Raw genomic sequence first — 22017 nt, 5'->3', positions numbered from 1 at the left:
ACTCTAACTATGCAACGGTTAGTACGTTCTTACTACGTAGTAGTGTTTAGGCTACACATGTAATTTACTAGTAACGTAGAAAACCAATTTAAGGTGCTCGAACCATTTAATGGTGCACTTGAATCAGCCAATCAAATGTAGTAAAAATACTGGGAGATAACTTCCTTAATCTAATTAATACACGAAGTGAATTTTGGCGCCTGTCATGCACGACCGCGACCGCGATCGCGATATACACGCGTTGAGCTTGACAGAGCTGTTCAAGATGTGCTTGCTGGGCGAAACGGGAAGCCAGTGGCAGCGTTCTCCAAGATACCCTACAACACCCTCATGAAGTATGTGCACGCGACAAAGGCCGGCACCACCACGACACCAAAGCGCCGCGGGCCACGCCCTACCATGCCGAGGAGATTGTGAATGACGGTAAAGTTACAAATACTTTCATTGTACACGTATGTATATATTTCTCACGAGGCTTATTACTACTGTAGTCACGGATGACTTGCACTCTGAACGAAAAAAGAAGCGAAGAGCGGTGCTGGTGTTGTGTCCGTGTCGCTGCCATGATGGCCTCAAGCCCTTGCCTAATGGTCAAGTCAAAGCCAACCGCAAGAACGCTGTGAACGTTGTAGTGTAATTCATCGCATTACATGAAATACCTTTGCATGTGATGTTGGACCTCCAATTATTCGTGCACACCTGGTTGTGGATTCCTAAAATGTCCGACTCGCGTCAATTTCAAAAATGGTCACTGACAGTTACTCACAACTGTATAATTGCATTACCTGTCTGGATTTAATATTTAACTGCTGAAATTACATAACATAACCACACAAAAAATATGCAAATGAGTATACAAACTTTAAGCTAATTGTATGCACCAATAACTGGTTCTCACATTTTGAGTACATTTGCTTTGAAAATGGTATTTATGTCTGTCAAATAGATCGTGAAACACAATTTTTTGAATGTCCAATGAATCAACTCCGCTTTGGCCTCATCCAGCACTTTTCCGAATGTGAATCTGATGCATCCATGCTGAGCTTCGTTCCTTCCACCGCGGCGTCTCGGGAAAAGTGTTCTTAAATTGGTTTTCTACGTTACTAGTAGATGTACGACCGTGGTGCACACACAGGATGTGTGCTGGAACGAAGGATACGAAACACACAATGACTCTCCTTCATACGGAAGTTACATTGCTACGGGTAATCATACACACATATCTGCTGACCTAACGTTAGTGACGACTACTACGTAACAGTTACTGTAAACTTCAAGTGTTGGTTTAACAGCATTGGTATTCAAAGCAATCCGACTAATGTAGGGTATACGTATACCAGTAGTGGAGTACAAAACTACCCACAAACGGCAATCTCAATCTCATGTGAGTCCGGAACAGTGCTACTCCAGTGTAGTATTCACACGGAAGTCTCTGAACCACAGCGGCATTTGTACGTATATATTCTCTGTCTCAATGAATTTATCACTCAACGGAGATTACTTTGCTAACGTGAAGTCAAATTATCGAAACTGTTGTTTCCAGTTGACTACATATCAGTACCGATACTGATATGCCTAGTACAGTACTACAGTGTATCGATGGAGCTTCAAATAAACCGACTTCATTTTGCTGTGAACTCTCTGACTACAGGACGTAGTAAACAGGGAACTAGTACCGGTACAGTAGTTCCATCAATTTGACCCCCCTTGCAGTGCTACCCAGACCTAGGTACTGGTACTTAGGTTTGCGTTTTGAATTGACTACTGTAGGTGCAATAACCATTTGTCCGGCATTCCCTCGACGGCATGTTATTGTACTAGGTATGCACCAGCAAAAAGTGTTCAAGAGGAGGGGCTTTCAAGTCCAAGTACGTACTACCGGAAGTAGACATTTTTATGCTAGTACTATTAGTACTAGTAATAATAGTAACTAGTACTATTAATATTAATACGTACTAGTAGTAGTACAGTAGCCATGGAACATACTGCAATACTACCGTATACCTTATGGATCTGTACCCCCGAAAATGTCAGTAAAATCTGATCGAAATGGATACGGTACAGCTGAATAAGGTGGGCTGATTTCTTTCCAACGCGTTCGGATTGGTTACTTCTACTACTTCGACTTGTGTAATTGGCTAGAACGAGATAATTGGACAGTTTTGACCAATATAAAGCGACTTGGGTACAACCTTCCAAGGTACCACCAAATCGTACTTTATTGACACCATACAGCAGCAATTTGGGTACAACTCGATAAGGCAAAATCATGGGTACTGATCATACGGTAGTACTGTAATGCGATGATTTGTCACTGACGATGACGTTACGTTAGTACTGTATCACTCCATTTCCATTCACTGTCAACAAAAATATTTGCAACCGAATTTAACATTTATGAACACAAGTAACGTTGTTGTATGAATAGTACAGTACTTCTTCCCAATGTATTTCTTCACGGGTAACGTGGAAAAGTGTGTTTTTCCTTTTGTAAAAGTAATGTGGAACAGACGAAGTACTACGTACAGTGTAGTAGTACTACGTAGTATTAATGAAGTTCTTACGAAAACAATTCGGGGTTTCAGGGTGTATCTTACCAACAAACTTGTATTTTTATCCTCCGTTGTCGACAAACATAGAATTAGTTGGTGAAAAATTCCCACTTCGAAAGGTACTAGGAGTTCGTAGTACTACATAGTAGTACAATACTAGTATGTAATACTACGAACTACTAACTACTAGTACCTTTCGAAGTGGGAATTTTACACATGATTGACCAGTACTACTAGTATTGTACTAGTAGTACTGGTCAATCATGGGTACTATATACGTACTATAAAAGATAAGTATTGATAACACGCAACTCGCTATTACTAGTAATGGAATGGCCGAAAGAAAGCTGCGTCACTATGGCCAGGGGCAGAGTATCTTTGTACTGTACCTTGGAAGGTCGGACCTTTTCTGTATCTCATTGATTTTAAATGCTTTTAAAACCAAGTACTTAGAGTAATAGATTACTGCTACCTACAGTGGATCCCCGGTTTTTGCAGCATGGGTGAAATATAGCTGTGTAGAGGTTAGTATATACAAAGGTTATGGGTTTTGGGAGAAGTTCGTCACACTTTACACCCGGTATTGGTTGACTTTATAGGGAAATAAATTGTCAAACATTTGGTGACTACTTCGAAGTATTTTCTAACATTAAGCCAGCAAATACCTACCACCTTTCGATAAATACCCTGAGTAGTTATACTATATAAGTACGTAGTGAAATCTAGTACAGTACACTTGTATAATTGTCACATTAGAAGTACACAAAATATAGCTCGTGTGAAGCAACTCTAATGACATTGATGCGGCAACGCGTATCTGGTCAAATGCACTCATCAAGGACTGTTGGGGCACAATCCCTGTATGCCTCCAACAATAGCGGATTGTTGTTGGGGTCACATCGTTCCAAGCCTCCGTCGACCACTGCATTGCCTTCAGGATATCTACGCTGTATAAATTCTTGCATTTTCCACCCGCGAAAATGTCATATCCGGCTGCCATTTCGACAACAATACCAATAGCGTGGTCCAGTTGTCGGCGCCGATAGTATGTCTTAAACGACGCGATGATTCCAGCATCCATGGGTTGAAGGCTGGACGTGGTATTGGGCGGCAGCATCAACACGTGAACATTGGTAAGGTCAACACCCACGGCTTTGTGCGACGACGCATTCTCCAGAATCAAGAGGACGTTGCGGTTGCTGTCCCGCATTTGGTCATCGAGGCTGACCATCCACTCGCAAAACAGAGCGATTGTCATCCACGCCTTCTTGTTATTGCGGTAGATCATCCTGAGGTCGTCTCCCGACAAGGTGCCAAAGCTTCGGGGTCGCGTGGCCTTGCCAATGAAGAACACTGGGAGCTTGTATGTTCCTTCCGCGTTGGCTGTGATGGTAGCTGAAATTCTGCTCTTGTTCTTCTTCGTGCCGTACACCGTCTACTTCGCTATGATTGTACTTCTTTGGAGGTTGTAAAAAACGGTCGAGAAGGTAAGGGATCCTTGCATGTTGAGTTATTGGGCTATTTGATAACCCTTTCTCTTGGTCATTGGCCCAGTGATCGAAGCGTTCTTGTCGTTGGCGTTAAGGACCCACGCCGCCAGTTGCGTGTCGAGCTCAGGGTTGTGCGGTGCTTTGATGTTGCATCGCCACTTGGTGGTGTCATTGTCAAGGTTGGCCAGCGCGCATGGCCGCGTGTCGTGGACGATGCGTCCAACGGTTCTTGTATGCACTCGGACATGAAACGCGTGGGCGATCCACATGCATGTCTCAGGTAGCGGGCGGTGTTTGGATGCTCGGTAGTATACTCGCACTTGCTCCTTTTGGTGGAATGTCAAACGCTTCGCTGGTGTTAGCATATTTGACGAGTTCGTGGTGTGGACGTTTGTGGGGTCGAAATGACGACACCATATTGGCGCGGATTGGCTAAAGGCTTTGAATTTCAAATTGTATCAACGTGGCAGTTACTCGTAAGAAGGGGCTGCTGCTGCGGTATATAGAGGCGAAGGTTGAGTGGTGTTAGGCGTAGCGTAGGTGGCAGCCTCGGCAACTTGGCGTCGACGGGATTCGGAATCACCGGAGCATTGATCCGCTAGGATTACATTGCGTCGAGAGGCGATGTTTAAGGTGTGGCAGATAGTATCGTTGATTGTAGTAAGTGAGCATTCGGAGCCGTCCTCACTCGCCTTAAGTTGGAGCTGGCAAACAGCTCCTACACGTCTTTGTTGGCAGCAAAGGGGTTAGAGTAGAAGAGGGTGCGAAAGAGCTCGAAAGTCTTCACGTGGCCTTCAGGAGCCGTGAGAGCTTCAGCATTTGCAGGAGGGATGCCGTTTCGATCAAGTTGATCTGATCGTCGAGGGTAGTGAAGAGAGTTTAGGCACTTTTTCCCTTGGTATACTTGAGACTCGCAAACAGAATCAAGGAGTCGCGGGTGCAGGATTCATGGTGCGCCGTAAGTGCGACCCAGAGGGAGAAGGGAGAGGTATACGATCCGATGACTTGTTGGAGGATTGGTGTGAGGGAGTTGAATAGAATCGCCTTAGCTTCGACGCGTAGTGCAGCGAGGGACTCCGCGATGTACTCGTCGAGAAACTTGCGTGTGAAGTCCTGTACCAGCATTTCACTGTCGCAAGGCGCTATTCCAAAGCGTCGCTAGCATAACCGTCGGTGGAGTACTTCGCCTCGTTTCGCATCTTGTCGACCTGGAGTTTGGACTGCCTGATAGTGTAGGTACGTATTAGTTTCGATGCGCGTGGGCAGTAGGTCCTGTTGGTGTAGAGAAAAAGAAGCCTACGTTTACGGCCGCTTCTTCGAAAGTGGTGCGCCACGCAGTATAGAACTTGTAGCCGTCGTCGAGGAGAATTCCGGAGTAGGCGGTAATGGTTGAAGCAGGACGGCTCAATACCTGTCACGATGTAGGAAACAGGAGGTAAACGTGGGTGATAGGGTATAGCAATTTTCGCAGACTGTCCAAGACAAACTAAGTCTGCAGGACAGGGGAAAACGGAAAGTGTCGTTTACAGACTATCTAGTTTCGTTTCTATTGGCAAAAACGCAGCCAAAGAGAAACTTTGACGTGTTAGAATCAGTGCTCTTTACCTTGTGCTAGAGCCGGGATTGGGGGAGCGAATCACTCGAATAGGGAAGCGAGATGGAAGATATACAGAACATGTAAGTATACAGTGACCACTGTCCCGGCCTGTCAGAGTTGATGGACTAGGCGATAGAGCTTGGGATACTTGATAGGCGAGGACAAAAGGCGTGAATACAGGCCAGGGAGAAGCACCACTTGACACTCATTATCGAATAATACACCCATAAGTCAACATAGCAACTTCCATGAGGTTTTTGAATATCAAAGTAATGGCAAACAATAGTCTCACAGAAGAAGCCGTCTCAATGTACAGCGACTCCACACATACTTCACGTGAGTGAAGGTGCCAAAGATGTATCTCACCAAGTTGCCAGGGCCCTTGGGCGATGCCACGACATCGTAAAAAAAGATTGCGCGTGAGTACAAGAATGTTGGAACCGCCTACAGTAACCACTCCAGCGTCCAACTGGAGTAATCATACCACACCAGTTCCAGATAACAAGTAAACGATTGACTTGTCCAAACCTTCGTTCGGGGTAGATGTGTCACACGTACACGTACGACTGCCGTCGAAGTCATGGCATACTGGTAGGAGATGTGTGTTATGGACTTCGACATCACCAACACGAGGCCTCAGCCCCCTACGTAACTGCTCAAAGGTTTTTGAAACGACGGGGATAAAGCACAGTACTCTATGCAAGCAATGAAACAATACCGTTCACCATTGTGTTTTTACTTTTCGGGACGCGGCACAACCATAGCCAGCATTTCTTCGGAGGGGACATTTTCACCGATGTCAAGGCCAGAGCAATTGTACCGAAGGACTATTATGGTATGCTTAACCACGACTACTTTGTCGGATGGTATGGCAAGTTGTTGGATGAGTTGGACAGCCTAGGGGTCACGATCGCGTTAATCGTCATGGACAAGGCAAAATTCCACAAGGGGCGTCCGAAGGTTACATCATCCAGCCGGGTCTGCAAGAAGCGTTTGCAAGAAGAATGTGTGCGCTACGGCATAGAGTGCTGGATGGCTGACTCCAAACTGGCCGCATACAGATCATTTTATAACATGTCGACGAATCGACATGGGGTCATATGGCCAATATCCGGCTTATCGTTGCTTACATTTACAGTTAATGTAGGTTTTGCAAAAACCATAGGTAAAACAGGTGAAAAGCACAATAGTATTAGAGAGTGTCAATCGAGAAGCTTTTATTAAAGCTAACGTTATCTAATACTTCAAGTACATGTTACGAAATATCAAATTCGACAATTTGAATAAAATCTGTAAAGTTATCAGACCTGTCGAAGTTAATAATACTCCGAAGGTATCTCACTGCAATACTGTACCTTTACACTCGTTAGTAGTGGTGGAAAAACACTACTATGGTATACGGTTTCTCGAGCATGCGGGGGAAGCGAACGTATGAAAAAATCGAGAGAATGATAAAAATGTCATTTATCATCATTAGAACATTCATTTAAAATAACATAACGACGAAATGATAGGTATGAAATCGTCAAATTAGCTCATACATTACAGCCGCTCTACTTGAAGTACAGTAATCCCTGTTTTGTGAACTGTACTACGGTTGCAACAACGACATCGCACATTGAAGTGAAATGTCCGAGGACTTGGTGGACATAGAGGGTCATGATGGAATACAACGAGTAGTACATGACACGCGAGCGTACCACCGAGGACGGCATTCTATGTTGAATCGTTGGCGCGAGTAGCATCCTTGTTGGGTTCACCATGATGATACGATTGTTCGTCAGGATGTACTGTATACTAGTACATAAAAGCAAGGTCAAGTTCGAAACCTGTATACCTAGTAGTATGTGACAGGAATTTCGAAACGCATTGAAACGCATACAAACTGCAAGTTCCAAACGTCACTATTTAAAACGAATATAAAACACGTTGATATCTGGGTCGACAAATCAACAGCTTGCAAATCAAAGACTCATCGACGTGACATGGCCGCCGCCGATGGTGCCACCATGAGCACACCGACCTTTTTTCGCATCAACTGCTCGCACAAGGACCTGTTCCGTGAGTCGTATATTCGGTACCGTAGCTGTAAGCGTGTAGAAGCTAGCCATCATCACCATGTTGTGGTCGTAGGTGCTACCAGAACCATGGCCTCAAGGTAGTCAGTCGACTATGCCATTGACAACACGAGTAGTATATGTTTGTGACTGTGTTTGGTTGTAGGTGATTCGGTGCGTATACGGCCGTCGTCCAGATGTCGTTCACTTGGCGCGTTGTATGTAGGTGCTTCCCCCACTGTTGCCCGCACATGGAGTACCGTGGCTGCGGGTCCTCACTCAGCGTTCGAGTGCACGATCCCGCCCACTACGATAGAAATGACTTGCAAGCGTTTGGTCGATTTCAAGTCGCTTCAGAGGCGACCTACGCCCCCAACGACGTCGTGTCCCTGTCCACCTTCACCAGCGATTTGCGCAGCCAACGAAATGCAATGGGTTTGTGGCTACAAGGTCACCGCCAACCTCCTGGCGAGGTAACAACCAACCAACCAAAGTCTGCCAACGCCATACAACAATACGACCCAATATTGTTCTTATATATACATACATATATATATATAATATTGTTCTTATACATACATATATATATAATATTGTTCTTATATATATAATATTGTTCATATATATATATATGTGTGTGCATGTGTGTGTAGGACGGGTCGTTGGTGTATCATTTCAACGAAAAGCGAACGGACGGGTGGCATTACACGTGGCACGGGGGTTCGAGCACGAAAAAGCGAGAAGCCCTGCATTTGTTTCAAGTAACGTTAGCTTCTCCATAAATATATATCGTTTAATGACGGATCCACTTTTCGGTCTAGTTTGCTCTTTTTTGATTGTCATGTACGTAGGTGTACGTTGTCGCAGTTGTCCCCAACAACAACGACGACAAGTGCGTGATTGGGTGGAGTGTGGCGACACCGCCGTTCAAACTGTCGTCGTATCGCAGAGCGAAATCTGCCGACGACAGCAGCAGCAGCGACGTGGTGAAGCCCAAAGTGGTCAAAACCACCAGAACCACCCAACCAGCCCAATTAGCCCCTCGTCGTGGTGGCCTACCAGTGAAATCAGAAGCGTTGACGCGAATCCAACGCCAAGCCCATCAACTGGCGATAGCACACACGTTTTGCACGTCGATTTTGATTGGCGATGTGGCGCAGAGGTGGCCAGCGATTGAACGGCAACTGGTGGCCCAGTGCCGCGACTGGATCGGGCATCCAAGCGATGACGTGGCAACGTCTATGCCAACGATGCCGTCGGTCGTGTTGCCGCCAGAACTGATCCAAGTGTCTGGCATGCCATGGGGCGCCCACCACGAGGTCGTCGTTTCTTCTGTATATATATATATATATATACTTGGCATGGTTTTGTCCTTTTACCCAAAGCTTGGACTTTTGTGCTGAATCGCACGAAATCGATCGATCGATTCGTTGTACTGAATTGTGACGATTGGTATCACACTAATTGAAGTCATAACACGTTTTCCTGCAATCTGATTGGCTAAGTCTCGTTCTGCCGATTGATTCTCTGCAATGTATTTGGCAGTGTCGATTCACACATTCTCCATGTCGCTCAGTTTAGAATACACACAACCATACGTATTGGATTATTGGGCAATGTACCCCTTGTTGGTTGGGTTCGTGGGGGTTTATTTTGCTGTTGGTGTACGGCCTTTCTGGTTCACGGATGATATATATATATATATATTCTAAATATCCTCCCGTAGATTGCGCTCAATATGATTTGGCGGTGGTTTGATCCAGCTGTGTTTACCCGCGTGCAGCAATACACACACGACCACGCCTGCGACGACGTTCACTTGATGCCTCAAGTGTACGACGTCGGCATCGGTTTCCTCCACTCGATGGTCGCAGATATGCTGGCAAGTCACTCGCACTCATTCGACGAGTTCGTTCGACTTGCGTTGGCCAATGACAGCAACCCACTACCAGCTCATCGCGAACCACCGACGATTGGCCTGCATGCATTGCTACGCACGTTGCAAACAAATGCCAAGGTGCTTTAAGGGAATATGTTTGTGCTGCTCTTGGAGCCAAAACTTGGATGAGATTTGTGCTACTTCTTCGCCAAACATCCTTCGGCCGATTGAACCACGTACTGAATTTTTTGTATTCGCATGCAAAAACATGGGAAGCCATGCATACTAGTATTTGAAGTCACATACTCATTCGATGGTTGCAGTTGGCCGCCACTTGAAAGTGGTGTGGCTTGGTCGATTGATCGGTCGATTGTTTGTCGATTTGGTACTGCATATTCGATTGACCATCATCCCGCTTCAACTCGAATCGACTTGACAATATACATATACAATATGTATATATATATTTTTATTTATTGCATATGAAGGGGTTGAACACAGATCTGTGTAGATTTCATATATGGGATCTGTAGTTGTGATATAAACACATTGTGAGACGTGATAGATTGTGAATTCGATACAACTATTTCCAGTCGAATCGCCGCCGAATCGGATCACGAATCGACGCTATTGGCTGATTCAATATTTTGAGTGGATCTGATTGGCTATCTTACTGAAAGGACAAGTAGCCAATCCAAAGTTTCCAGCGTGATTTAATCTTGAATGCTAGTAAATAAATACCCGTATTTTGCAAGTTTATACCTCAAACACAATACCTTGCCTTGATTGTGTCAGTACTTATATGTTTTCAGCGTGATGTGGTTCTTAGAGATTGAATATTGAGGCTAATATCTATCTTTCTACGATAGCTAAAAAACTCCGATGCTGCTGCTTTCAACACTCCATCGCAGCAACTGCGTATACAGCAAACCCATGAGTTTTGGGTCTTGTCGATCGTGCAACTCCGTCGCATGAGCCTTCGGCCGACTGTGGTGGCATTCTTTCGGGTGTTTACCATGCTGTTTGCTGTACACACGCGTCTGGACGGCCACCTCTTTTTTGTAATAACTTATATATATATCAACGCAAAACAAGTATATTAAAAAAATATATATGGAAGGTCAAGTCGCATGTACCCATGTTCGTGGCCATGGGGACCGAGTTCCATCTAAACGGCGAGCCGAATCAATTTCAAGCGTTTCCCAACGGCGAATCCTGTGGCCTCCATCGGTTTCAATTGGACGGCGATTACATTGGGTGGACAGAGTTGGATACAGTTCGATTGTGGTAAAAACAAAACAACATCGATGGACATATATCGTACTCGATATATAAACATATATGTATATATTCCTAGTTTGTTGAAATATATTAATATATATATATTCCCCGTTGGTTTCAAACAGCATCGTCGTTGTAGGGTGTATACGTGGTCAGTGGGCGATTCCCCCCCCCGGTGGTGTACCCTATTGCGGGTGTGCATCTCACCCGATGTCCAAAATTCGAAACTCTGTCGCGTAGCGTGGACATTGGAATACTCGGACCATTCGTCGATGGAAAACCTCAAACACTTGGGGGTAGACGACCGAATTCGAGTGTGGAACGATGTCCCACATTCGCTCGTGCTACAGCTCGACACGACGTATACACGGATGGATAACGTTTAATAAAGAGACTGTTACGATCTTCCTCGTTTATATGTATAATATATATATAGCGATAGTGTAGTCCTTATGGGGGGATTATTGCGATATTGGACTTTAGCCCGGGTCTTGACTATGGTTAGTATGGTTAGCCCCGCAACATCCCTAGCCCCCAAGCTCATAACGAAAATGCTATGCCTTGATCAACGTTGTGTAGTGCATTATTGTGTATGTATAGGTATCGTATACTATGATAGATCTACGAGGAAGAGTGGCAATGGTTTCGATTCGATGCTGAAAACGAGCTACATACAGTATATACGTTGGCCAGGGTGGTTCCGTGACACTGTTTGAGACCCTTCGATAGAGGGGTTCCGTTATTCCAAATTGCTATAATAATAGTGTTTCTTAAAGTGGAGAATTCATGCAGTTCGTTGGACTTAAAATCATGTCGAAATTCGTATTGAGGTTGATGAAACATGAACTAAAAGAGTGAAAATATCCATACCGGTAGGCTGAAAACAGTTCCGAGCCATTTGATTTTATCCAGAACCTCTCAAACTCAAGTAAAGTTGCATGTGATTGGTTGAACATTTCAGAGTGATTGTTTCCACCAATCATGTATCGCGGCAAGGAACCAAGTTGTCACGAAACTGAGCCAATAAGTATGTACTATGCCAATAAGTATGTACTATGAGTATTAGTTACGACATATTGTCGCACAATTGCCATATTACGTATGTACATGCCCAAAGGTTAGAGATAATAAGGCCTGATTTATTGTGGATAATGTTGGTTAATGTATGAGCTTATGGTTTCGGAGGTTGTGCCGAGTGTGAACAGTATTTGCATAGCATTACAGTGGAGTACTCGATAAACAGTCTAATAATCGGTTCGAGACGTATAGCCAGCCATCGATGCCACATTGACCGAGCTTCGACTTTCGTTTGATTTATGCAAGTGATTTTTTAGCCGTTGGACCATCGGAATGATATCGATACATGTCACTGATGAATATCCACACAAAGTGGTTCAAGGCTGTACGAATTGCTTTGTCGTAATAATAACTAGAAGACGACCCTCTTTGCATTTCAATGCTAACATATCACAACACTATTCTTTCCATGCCCCTTGATCGCAAGTAATTAACCCTGGGTCGCCAATCTGGCCAATTCTCAAGCAACTTTGGACGTAAAATGCTAATTTAGGACATACAACTTTCATTTAATTTTAAAAAATGGGCATATCTCCATCCTGCTTCACCATTTTCGAATAATAAATAGTCCAAGAGGTACAGAATTCCCTGATGAACAACCTATAATTTTAAGTTCTTATGCCCTTGCACAAGTCTTGGAGTCCTTGGAAACCGTTATAGACGAGGAACCTCTATAGTTTTAAGTGCCAATTTAAGTCGTACTATATTTTAACCTTCCTTTTTGTATGTAATTGTGAATAGAAATTCAGAGGTTAACTGTATGATTGGTGCATTTAGTACGACCTAAATTGGCACGTCATAAATTGACACTTTACGTGGTCCAATATTTTTAGGCGATGTCATGTTGATTTAAATTAAATGTCCTTGATATGAATACGACGATAATTACGATGTCATATAGCAAAACAGGATTTTTGATTTCAAGTCTCGCGTCATTGTATACAATACTGGAGGAGCGACTTTCAAGAATTCAATACATATATAACCACAAATACTATTAATATTGTCAACGTTGCTACACTTCATGTAAGCAACCAGGTGGGCTATTCATACCGGTGACGACGACGACGAGGACGTTGGATTGGCTGGCTGGCTACCTCCGAGTACGCCCTTGAACCATTCGGCATTGAATATCATTTTGGAAATTATGGATATTCTCGTGGTTGCAAACTGTACTATTGGTACTCAATGAAATATGTCTCAACTTGTGATGGACAAGCAGATGCGTCTGTCAGATGTAGGGAAATACGGGGCTAACGATACATTGAAACTCAAAAGACGACGATCACACGATGAAGATCAATCATACATATGCATCTTTGAAGCTGTTAATGAGCTTGAGGCCATCATCCATCGTACTGATCGACATACCTGCCTGAATGTAGAATCGAATCCACAGGACGGCAAGTCATCCACGGGCCTCTAACATTTAGGGGTGCTGATGAAGATGAAAACGTAACAAAAAGGGTTGGACGTTGCCCCTGCCTGTGATCATGGTTATGGGGTTTGCTTTATTTTGTTTTTTCTAGTAGAATATTCAAAATATAGTTAAGTAATAAAGAAGATAGCAGATATATAAAGTCGTCAAAAAGAAGAGATCGAATACACACGAGACAGGGTATTTAACATGCAGGCAAAGGACGCAAATGTCAGATAGGGATACAAACCCTCAACCATCCAGCGGTCGCTTCCTCCATGGATACATGAGTTACCCTTGGAATTACGGCAATAATAAAGAGCTCGTTTCAATTAGTTTTGCAATATCTGGAGCCGGTCAAGTCTAGGCATCGTGTTGTGGATCTCAAGGTACCAAGTATTACAAATCATACCCTTAAGGTTTAAACTTGGAGCTTGAAATATCCATAGGGCATTTTTCTCTTCAAAGGTTCGAACGAGTTTGCTTCTCCGATGGCTTGATGGGGACTAAGATCAAGTCTTAACTTGTGTGGTTAACAAGCACTTGAAAGTAAAATTAAAATACTCGCATAACATATGTCAATGTTGAGGATTCTCACACAACTAATCAGCGGCGAGTATATATATGGTGCGGACACACATGTACATAAGTTACCAGTCGAGCACTCCAACATCAACGCAGTGTTTGCAGCGGACCCGACGACTTATGCTTGAACGCTGCCAAAAATATGAGTGTTTGGTTGCTCTACATTGTGTCCCGATTTCCTGTAGAAATAGATTTGTTGACGGGCAATGAAACATTGTCATTGCCAAAGTAATCATTCGATTGCAGCGACAGTTGATATGGACCAAGATACTATGGGGTACTACTAGTACTAGTACTACGTATTACAGTTGTAGTGCAGTATCTTGATGTCCATCAGACTCAGAACACACTCTTCAGCATAATAATAACGTTAATGTGTTTTTTATTATTTCCAAGTTAACTGTAAAAACACACCGGAGAACTCTTTTGTTTTTTTTAATACTTCGTAGTTATCGTAACTGTTAGCTACTTTGAATTGAATTCTGTACAGCAGCACGGCAACTCATCGCGAACACGTGGGCAGAGAAGTACGCTCACACAACCGAAGAGATACCACTCGCACTTGATATAGTGCTGGCTACAGGATTTCGGTTGAAAATATGGCTTCAGTACCGTACACATGTAATAACGCTGGATGATGAAAACCCATTGTCAAAACCTTCGAAATAATGGACATCCATGGTCTGAGTTTGCTACTACTCCAGAGTACAGTACTAGTATAACGCAGTATAACGTTACTCAACCGGAGTGTACTACCTAGTACTCGATGCCAAAATAGAATCAAATGGCTACTGTATTGTACAGTACAGTGGTGTAGTGCAGTACTAATGCAATGAAGATCTTGATACTGTCCACAAGGTAACGTAATTGAACGTACTCCAGTACTGTAACCACCCTCTATACCGACATTACGCTACCAAATACAAGCACAAGGCAGTAGGATTCAAGGAAAAGGTTATTGCTAATTGCCCGTGTTCATCGGAATGGATCCAAGCTGCGTTGTTCCACTACCTATGAAAACATCATATCAAAGGTGCTGGGACTGATTGATACGAAACTCTCCCGAGATTGCCATGACTAGGGAAGCGTCAATGCCAGTAGTGACCACCAAATTGATTGAATGCGCTGAGCTTCAGCAGCAGGCCCCTACCTAGGTAGTTCATATTCACCGTTTCAATCGACAAAATGTCTAACTGTAAATCAAGCGAAGTCGACAACCAGGTATTGATGCAATATATCTCACTAACTCCTCCACAATCATGTGTATTTTTCCATTTTAGACTGCTGTACTCTAGCCATTATTCTCTCATGGATTTTTTGTTTTTCATGTACCTGGGTGAGATATACAGGTGAAGGTTTTGCATGCTAACGTTAGCCCTGATTACGTCATACCTTGTTGATCATGATCTTGTATTGCTGCTAAAAACTAGCACAAGACAAAGGGGTGTCACTTGGGTTCGAACGGAAGTTCGTGATCGAGGACGTCGACGTGAAAATAATTTGACCATTTGGTAGGTATTTATTTATATATAAAAATAGATACTACTTACCAGTAGTATACCTTTACAGCGACGTGTACGCAGTTCAGTCGTCGGGGGCTCCTGACGATTGCACTCCTTGACTCTATTTCACGTTTCGTAGCTGAAGTAAAAAAATTACTCTATGCGAAAGCATTTTCTCGATCGTATGTCCACGACACTTTACAGCTTAATGCAATGGATTTGACAGCGTAGAGAATGTATTCACATAGCATGATAATTAACGGTAGTTAACGACTTATTTATTGACCATATGATGAGTAAGCGTTACATTTGCACTTAGCTCGTTCAAACTTTGTAGTTGTGGTATAATGCAGGAACCATTACTATGTCCACAAGTTCACTACTAGAAGACATTTGTACACAATCTGTGAAGTATTTCGTACACGAGTTGTGAGTCCTTCCAGATAACTAAATTGTTCACCATTTAATTCCTTTCCAATAAATAAAGCCGTAGCCCACGATACATTTGAAGGGATCAACTTCCTTTCAATAAACTACGACTTCGAACACTGTCGGACTTGTATAATCTAGGGAAAAGCATAGCTATAGAGTGATCAGTACCACGATAGATTGCTGACAACAATGTCATCGACAGTTAAAAAATCGACAGTATCGCAGTCACTCTCACCAGCAAATTCAAAACTATGGATTATCATCGAACTAGTTTAGATTTTCATCCATGATTTGTAATGTGATCTGGATCGTGTTGGTATTATTGCTGCGATATGTAAACACCATCCTTAGGCCTATAGTTAGATTCGGACCTTCCATTAGTCGAAACGAGCGGAATAACGTGGAGAGCCTGGTTTTTGATTGCTTTAATTCGTCCAAGCATCGACCTGGTTAAAATTATTCGACATGTTCCTAACAACACAGAGGACTTCTTGTACATCACGTTCTACCAAGTAGAGGGTGGGCAACAGACAGCCCAAGCTACGATAAAAACTCGTTCCCAATGGACTTTTTACGAACTATACGAAACTGGTTTGGACACATCTACCCTCGTGCATAATCATCTGAATTGTCCGGTATAAGCAACAATATAGGCCACGACACAACTACAGTACCTAACAATGCCAACGACCTTTATAAGCGAGGTTTTGCTGACGTAATGCAGGCATTTCCGACGACACTTAGCGATGTCCGACTTGTAAGGACACGATCCCACTCATCCAACTTTACCAATAAACCACGAGCGAACAACCAACGTCAAAATTTACAGCAAATCCCCAAACATCACGAGGATTACAGTGTAAATATCCCCCCGTGGGCTGCATATACACATGATGGATGATACTTACTACAAGGGCATGAATAATGCCCTCATCAACGTAAGAGTATCATCCAACAAAGTCGCCATCGATCGACGGGGGACGAAATGCTTGGAATGGGTATTCGGTGGAAGCAAAGTCAACCCATGTTTTCTGGAAACATAAAAGAGTGTCAAAGAGTGTCGACTGCTATCATCATGATCAATACTCGAACGACGAGCGACAGATGAACGATGGACGGATATTGGTTTTTCGACCAAAAATTCATCTAGATTTTGAAAATGTAGACATTTGGTGGGAATCTCGAACTATGCCAACTCGACAATGGGAGATGATGGACATGGTTTCGCTCACCGGTTTATCGATGCGCAAACCAACGTCCAACAAGGGGAAATGTTTCGAAACACTGCCAATCATCGTTAGGGAAAACTTGTGGCCTTGGCTTAATAAACGGATGGACAAGATAATTGCAGCAATAAGTTACCAGCGTATAATTAGAATGTACAAATGCGTAGATTCTCACTTCTACCAGGGGGGCCGTTCTGCTGCGCGGGGGGGGGATTGAGATGCTGGTCTACAATGTGAACCCTCCCTTTGAATGAATAACCTACTCCAGATCGTAATCCATTCGAACGGATTAGTAGCACGCAGTTGGAGCGCCCCTCCCCCGTTCGTCTCTTGTGAAGCATCGTCGGCGGATGCAATTAAATTATCGGGCTCTGCCATGGGGAATAGATAGATACTCCGAAGTACACGTGTACTGGTACTGTACCTCTTCAACTTGGCTGGGAACCATCCACACTGCACACACACATGTCCTTGACATTGCGTTGGCTTTGGACGTAAATATCGATAGGTCGTTACTACAGTACTACTAGTATTAGTTATGAATAGTGTATGATGCTCGATACTCCATGTACCGGCGAAACATCGACATAACCCCCATGTACAGACAGAACATGGAACGAACATCCAGATGATGTTGTAATAAGCTATAACAATTGGGCAAATCATTCGGTAACTTTCCAGGGCCACAAGTTCAACATAACCAGTACTGTAACTCTCAAAGTGTATGGACGGTGTGCCCAAGTAATACTAGTACATTCCGGCTAGCGCAAGGTCGGACAGTACTGTACTACTAGTAGTACTATTAAGACATACTAGTACAGTACTCGTATTGTATTTTTATTCGATACTACTAGTAGTATAGTTCTAGTAGAACGTAACGTTATCTATGAGGTAGTAGTACTTCAAGTACTACTACTAGTATACTAGTAGTAACTATTCAACCATGGAATGTCAAAACAACCAGAATTGTACTGTACTACGTAGTACTACTGTATCGGTTTGAAACTCATTTTGCGTCCATCCTGATTTTGAAATACGATAGGTTCAATTGAAACAGACGTTCACTTCAAATTGCGCTGCTCTGTGAAGGTCCAAAAATCAGATATAGTGTATGTGCTATACAGTATTTAGTGTATGAATCAAGGACTTTGGTGGGTTAATAGTGTGAGTCTAGTTGCACTGGGTGCATACCGGTACGTCGTAATTGACTGTGAATGAGGAATGTACGGTGAAACGAAACACGAGCGGGAAACACTACCGGTTTCCAGCAGTAAAGCTGAACCAGTATTGTACTAACGTTACTAGTACTTCTACTAGCAGTACTGAACATGCGATTTTAGGGTAACAAATAAAGAACGTTAAAGTTACGAATCAATTTTGTACTTCATGAAAACTGTATAAACCCGAATGGACGGATATTGCTGTAACGTTGCAGGTACCGGTACAGTAGGAGTAATCAAGCTGTGGAGCTGTGATGAAGTGGAAATGCAATTTGGTTTCTTTCGCAGGGGGATGGGGGAAAAACTAACAAAACACAATTATGTGACTCCACTCATTCACATTTACAGTTAAACGTGATTACTAGTCACTTTGGTAAAGATATACTAGTATACAGTACTACGTAGTACTTCGAAGTACGTTTTAACAAGTGAATGGTAACTAAGCTTAGTACAGTACTACGGTAGTACAACTTGAGCTACTGTACTATTACGTAGTAATACTTAATATTGATATTACGCTGTAAAGTTAAGGTAAATGATTGAATTCTCGGACATGATCGAATTCTCGGACATTGGAGTTTTGACCAATCAGTAGGCTCAATTTTTGTGTGAACCAATTCTATTGGATATGATAATATTCACCACTTCTTCTTGACTTCACCACTTTTAACTCCAATAGTATTGCCACAAACAATAAAAATACATGGGAAGTGCCTCTGCAGCATGGTTGAAGACGAAGGAGCACGTGAGAGAGGAAGTATTGACCTTACCCCCGCAGAAGAAGGGAATTAAAGAGCGGAAGCGTGTGTCCACTAACCTGGAATGGTACACTCGGGAAGAACTTCATGCATTTGCAGTCCGTCCAGTCAAGCAGAAGAAGTAATTTTTTTATGCAATTAATATAATTTTGTGTGATATAATGACTTTTGTCCACCATCGGTATTATAATACGTGCATTGTATTTGGGGCGTATATTTTGTAAATTATTTTACTTCAATACAAAATGTAAGGTAATTCTATGTCCGAGAATTAAGGTGCATCGAAATTGTCATCACTAATTTTACTCCATGTATTTATTTTAGTACAAATCGCAATTATCATTGATTGAGTATCTATGAGGCAGTAAAAAAAACTCCAGGAATTGTATTTTCGAGTGGTACTTTCAGATTTTTGAGATGATGTTTAGTTACTGATTTACGTCCAATCAAAGTCGAAAAACAAGTTGTTAGCAAATCGTGTCCGAGAATTCGATCATTTACCTTAAGATCACTCAGTACTGTCTGTACTAATACTTGATTTGCATCTAACAGTCGAAGCAGATGAAGCGTCGTTCTGGAGTGCCTAATTATTAATATTTCAAATATGGCGGAGCTAACTATCATGACATTCAATCATGGCGAGCTTGCATGGCTTTAACGATGCATCTTAAAATAACATACTACAGTGGCAGTATAATAATGCTGATTCGAAAATTGGATTGATTAACACGTGGTTAAGAGCTGCAACGCCTTGACACGAGTTATCAAGTGCAAATACTCACACTCTGCCAAACACAACTGCTTGGTGGATGTCCCACCTCAAAAACTGCATGTTATCGCCGGAGGGTTTCACATTTGAATCCAAGCGACAATGAGTAGTCATTGCCCGACTTGACCCCAAAGCCCCGGTGTTGTGTTTCAAAACAGCTTCGCGTGAGTATCCACGTTGAGAAGTTTTCTAACAAATTGGGTGGATTGAGAGTCTAAGACTTACAAAAACAAGTTAGACAGTTCCATTGGAAAAATAATAATTATCACGAGCATCCCATTCCTAGTCCAACATATACATTGATATCAGTGAAGTTGTTTGCAGGACCACTGTTGAACAGGCCCATTTTGAAATGGTAAATTCCATGAGCGCTTTCATGGACGACCAGCCTATCGTTAGCTCCGTCTCCAATGGGTGGACATCAATGCGAAATGATCACAAGGTGAACTTTGTGGCCGTTTTCCATCTGAATTCAGCCAAATCAATGATTTTGAAAGCCATCGCAACGGACGACAACTTGCAAAGCGGTGTCAACATTGCTGCATGGCTTGACCGTGTAATTTTGGCCATTGGGGTTTCCAAGGTGGTAAGTTGTGACGGACAACGCTACGTGTATGAGAAGTGTCTGAAAAATTCTGGAGCAGAAGAACCCTGGTCTGATCTTAATGTTTTGCTGCTCATGCGTTGAAATTGTTGATCAAAGAAGTGGGCAAGTCGGACGTTTTTTCCAACAGACTGGAGCGGGCCCGTGACATGACTTATTTTATTAGACTGCAACGCACTGACGAAATGATTTGAACGCATCCAGGAAACGCTGTTGGTTAACGGGGAAATTTCCTCCAAACTCGCAGTTATATGCAAAAGAAATGGCCACCCCACCGGCAAGTGTATAAATGCCTGCCAATTCTGCAAGCCTACCCAGAACACAAGTACAAACGCTGCGAAGAGCCGGAGGAGATCATCTTGGTCCGAACATACAAGGCCACTTGCCAAACATGGATCATTTTAACTTGTACGTCCGAGAGTGGTGCCATACTCTACTTGCGCCAAACTCAAGCGGGCAAATACGCAAGATGGCGGTGAAGGACACTGTCCTCTGTGGTGCCTACATGGTAGTACACCCATTTCAAGCGTATTGCCCGTGTCCTGGAAAATTGCAAAGCCCTAGTTTAGCTCACCAACATGACCTTGTTCCACGATATCATGGTCACAACAGGTACTCGGGCGAAGAAGGACGACTTTGTTGGTGCCATCACCGACCTAACGTTTTGGTCGAATTTGCAGTCAATGACAGGGACGTTGCGATCAACTTGTAGCATAATTGGTAAGTTCGAGGGTGACACCTGTTGTTTGTCCGACGTGTATCGCTTGTTTCTCGAGTTGCGGGCGCATTGAAGTACGAGCGACGAGTTAACGGAGATGTTATTGGACTGGTGGGTGGTTGTTCACACGGAGTCCATGGGGTTTGGCTATTTTCTTGATCAAAGTACCCGTACTGGAGAGGGAATGTTCGAGGACGACTGGTATGACAATGCTCATCTACTACAAGAATTTGTCCTTGTCAAAAAACAAATCAGCTCAAGTGTCGACGCTGTCCGAAGAGAGTTGGCGAATTTTGTCGATGTGATGAAGAATCCGTCGACCAAAGCAAAGTTCTCCATCGAACAATGCGCCAAGCCCATGAGGGTATTGATAATAAGTTGGGTCAACCAAGTTTCCCATTCTGTGTGCAGTTGCTCGGATTGTGTTCAGCGTTCCAACCCCAGCAGCCTGAGAACGTATTTGGAGCATTTATGACTTCATTCTGACGAAGCGATGGAACCGGTTAAGTCCAGCAAATAAAACAAATAGAAAAAAATTACAACTATATCTATTTTTTCCATCGAAGGTTACCAAGTTGGTACAGCTGTATATGATTGCAGATTTGTCGTCCCGAATCAGTTTGGTCAGTGTTTTGATGGGCCAAGAAAGCGATGCGGGCAAAAGTGACATTAGAGAGTTTTCGGACAGTGGATTTGAGAGAGAATTCGAGGTTGGGATCTCTAACTCAAACATTTTCGGTCAAGAATATACTCAAATTTGAGGTACATTTCGGTTCCTTTCGGACAAAAAGTAAGATAGGTAGATTGAACGGGTACTATACGGATGACGCGTATTGTTCACACAACCAGCAAT

The 22017-nt window shown here is 43.1% G+C and overlaps 2 protein-coding genes across 2 annotated transcripts; one reads left to right on the top strand and one right to left on the bottom strand.

The window, feature by feature from the left end:
* Positions 1-4512: 4512 nt before the first annotated feature.
* Positions 4513-5167, bottom strand: H257_09888 (hypothetical protein; the record flags this gene model as incomplete). Its single annotated transcript, XM_009836267.1, has 2 exons — positions 4513-4640; positions 4930-5167. The coding sequence occupies 2 exons, from the start codon at positions 5165-5167 to the stop codon at positions 4513-4515; spliced, it is 366 nt and encodes a 121-aa protein (XP_009834569.1).
* A 2457-nt stretch (positions 5168-7624) lies between these two features.
* On the top strand, positions 7625-11242 carry H257_09887 (hypothetical protein; the record flags this gene model as incomplete). The annotated part of the gene is made up of 10 exons (XM_009836266.1): positions 7625-7716; positions 7773-7797; positions 7863-7870; positions 7923-8169; positions 8350-8457; positions 8548-9015; positions 9423-9713; positions 10445-10636; positions 10696-10841; positions 10996-11242. 10 exons carry the CDS (start codon positions 7625-7627, stop codon positions 11240-11242), a joined length of 1824 nt encoding a protein of 607 aa, XP_009834568.1.
* Positions 11243-22017: the final 10775 nt, after the last annotated feature.

The sequence above is a fragment of the Aphanomyces astaci genome (assembly GCF_000520075.1).
Source record: "Aphanomyces astaci strain APO3 unplaced genomic scaffold supercont1.25, whole genome shotgun sequence".
Taxonomy (NCBI): domain Eukaryota; phylum Oomycota; class Saprolegniomycetes; order Saprolegniales; family Verrucalvaceae; genus Aphanomyces; species Aphanomyces astaci.
Note: the sequence above shows the minus strand (reverse complement) of the source record. Positions and strands in the feature narration are given on the sequence as shown.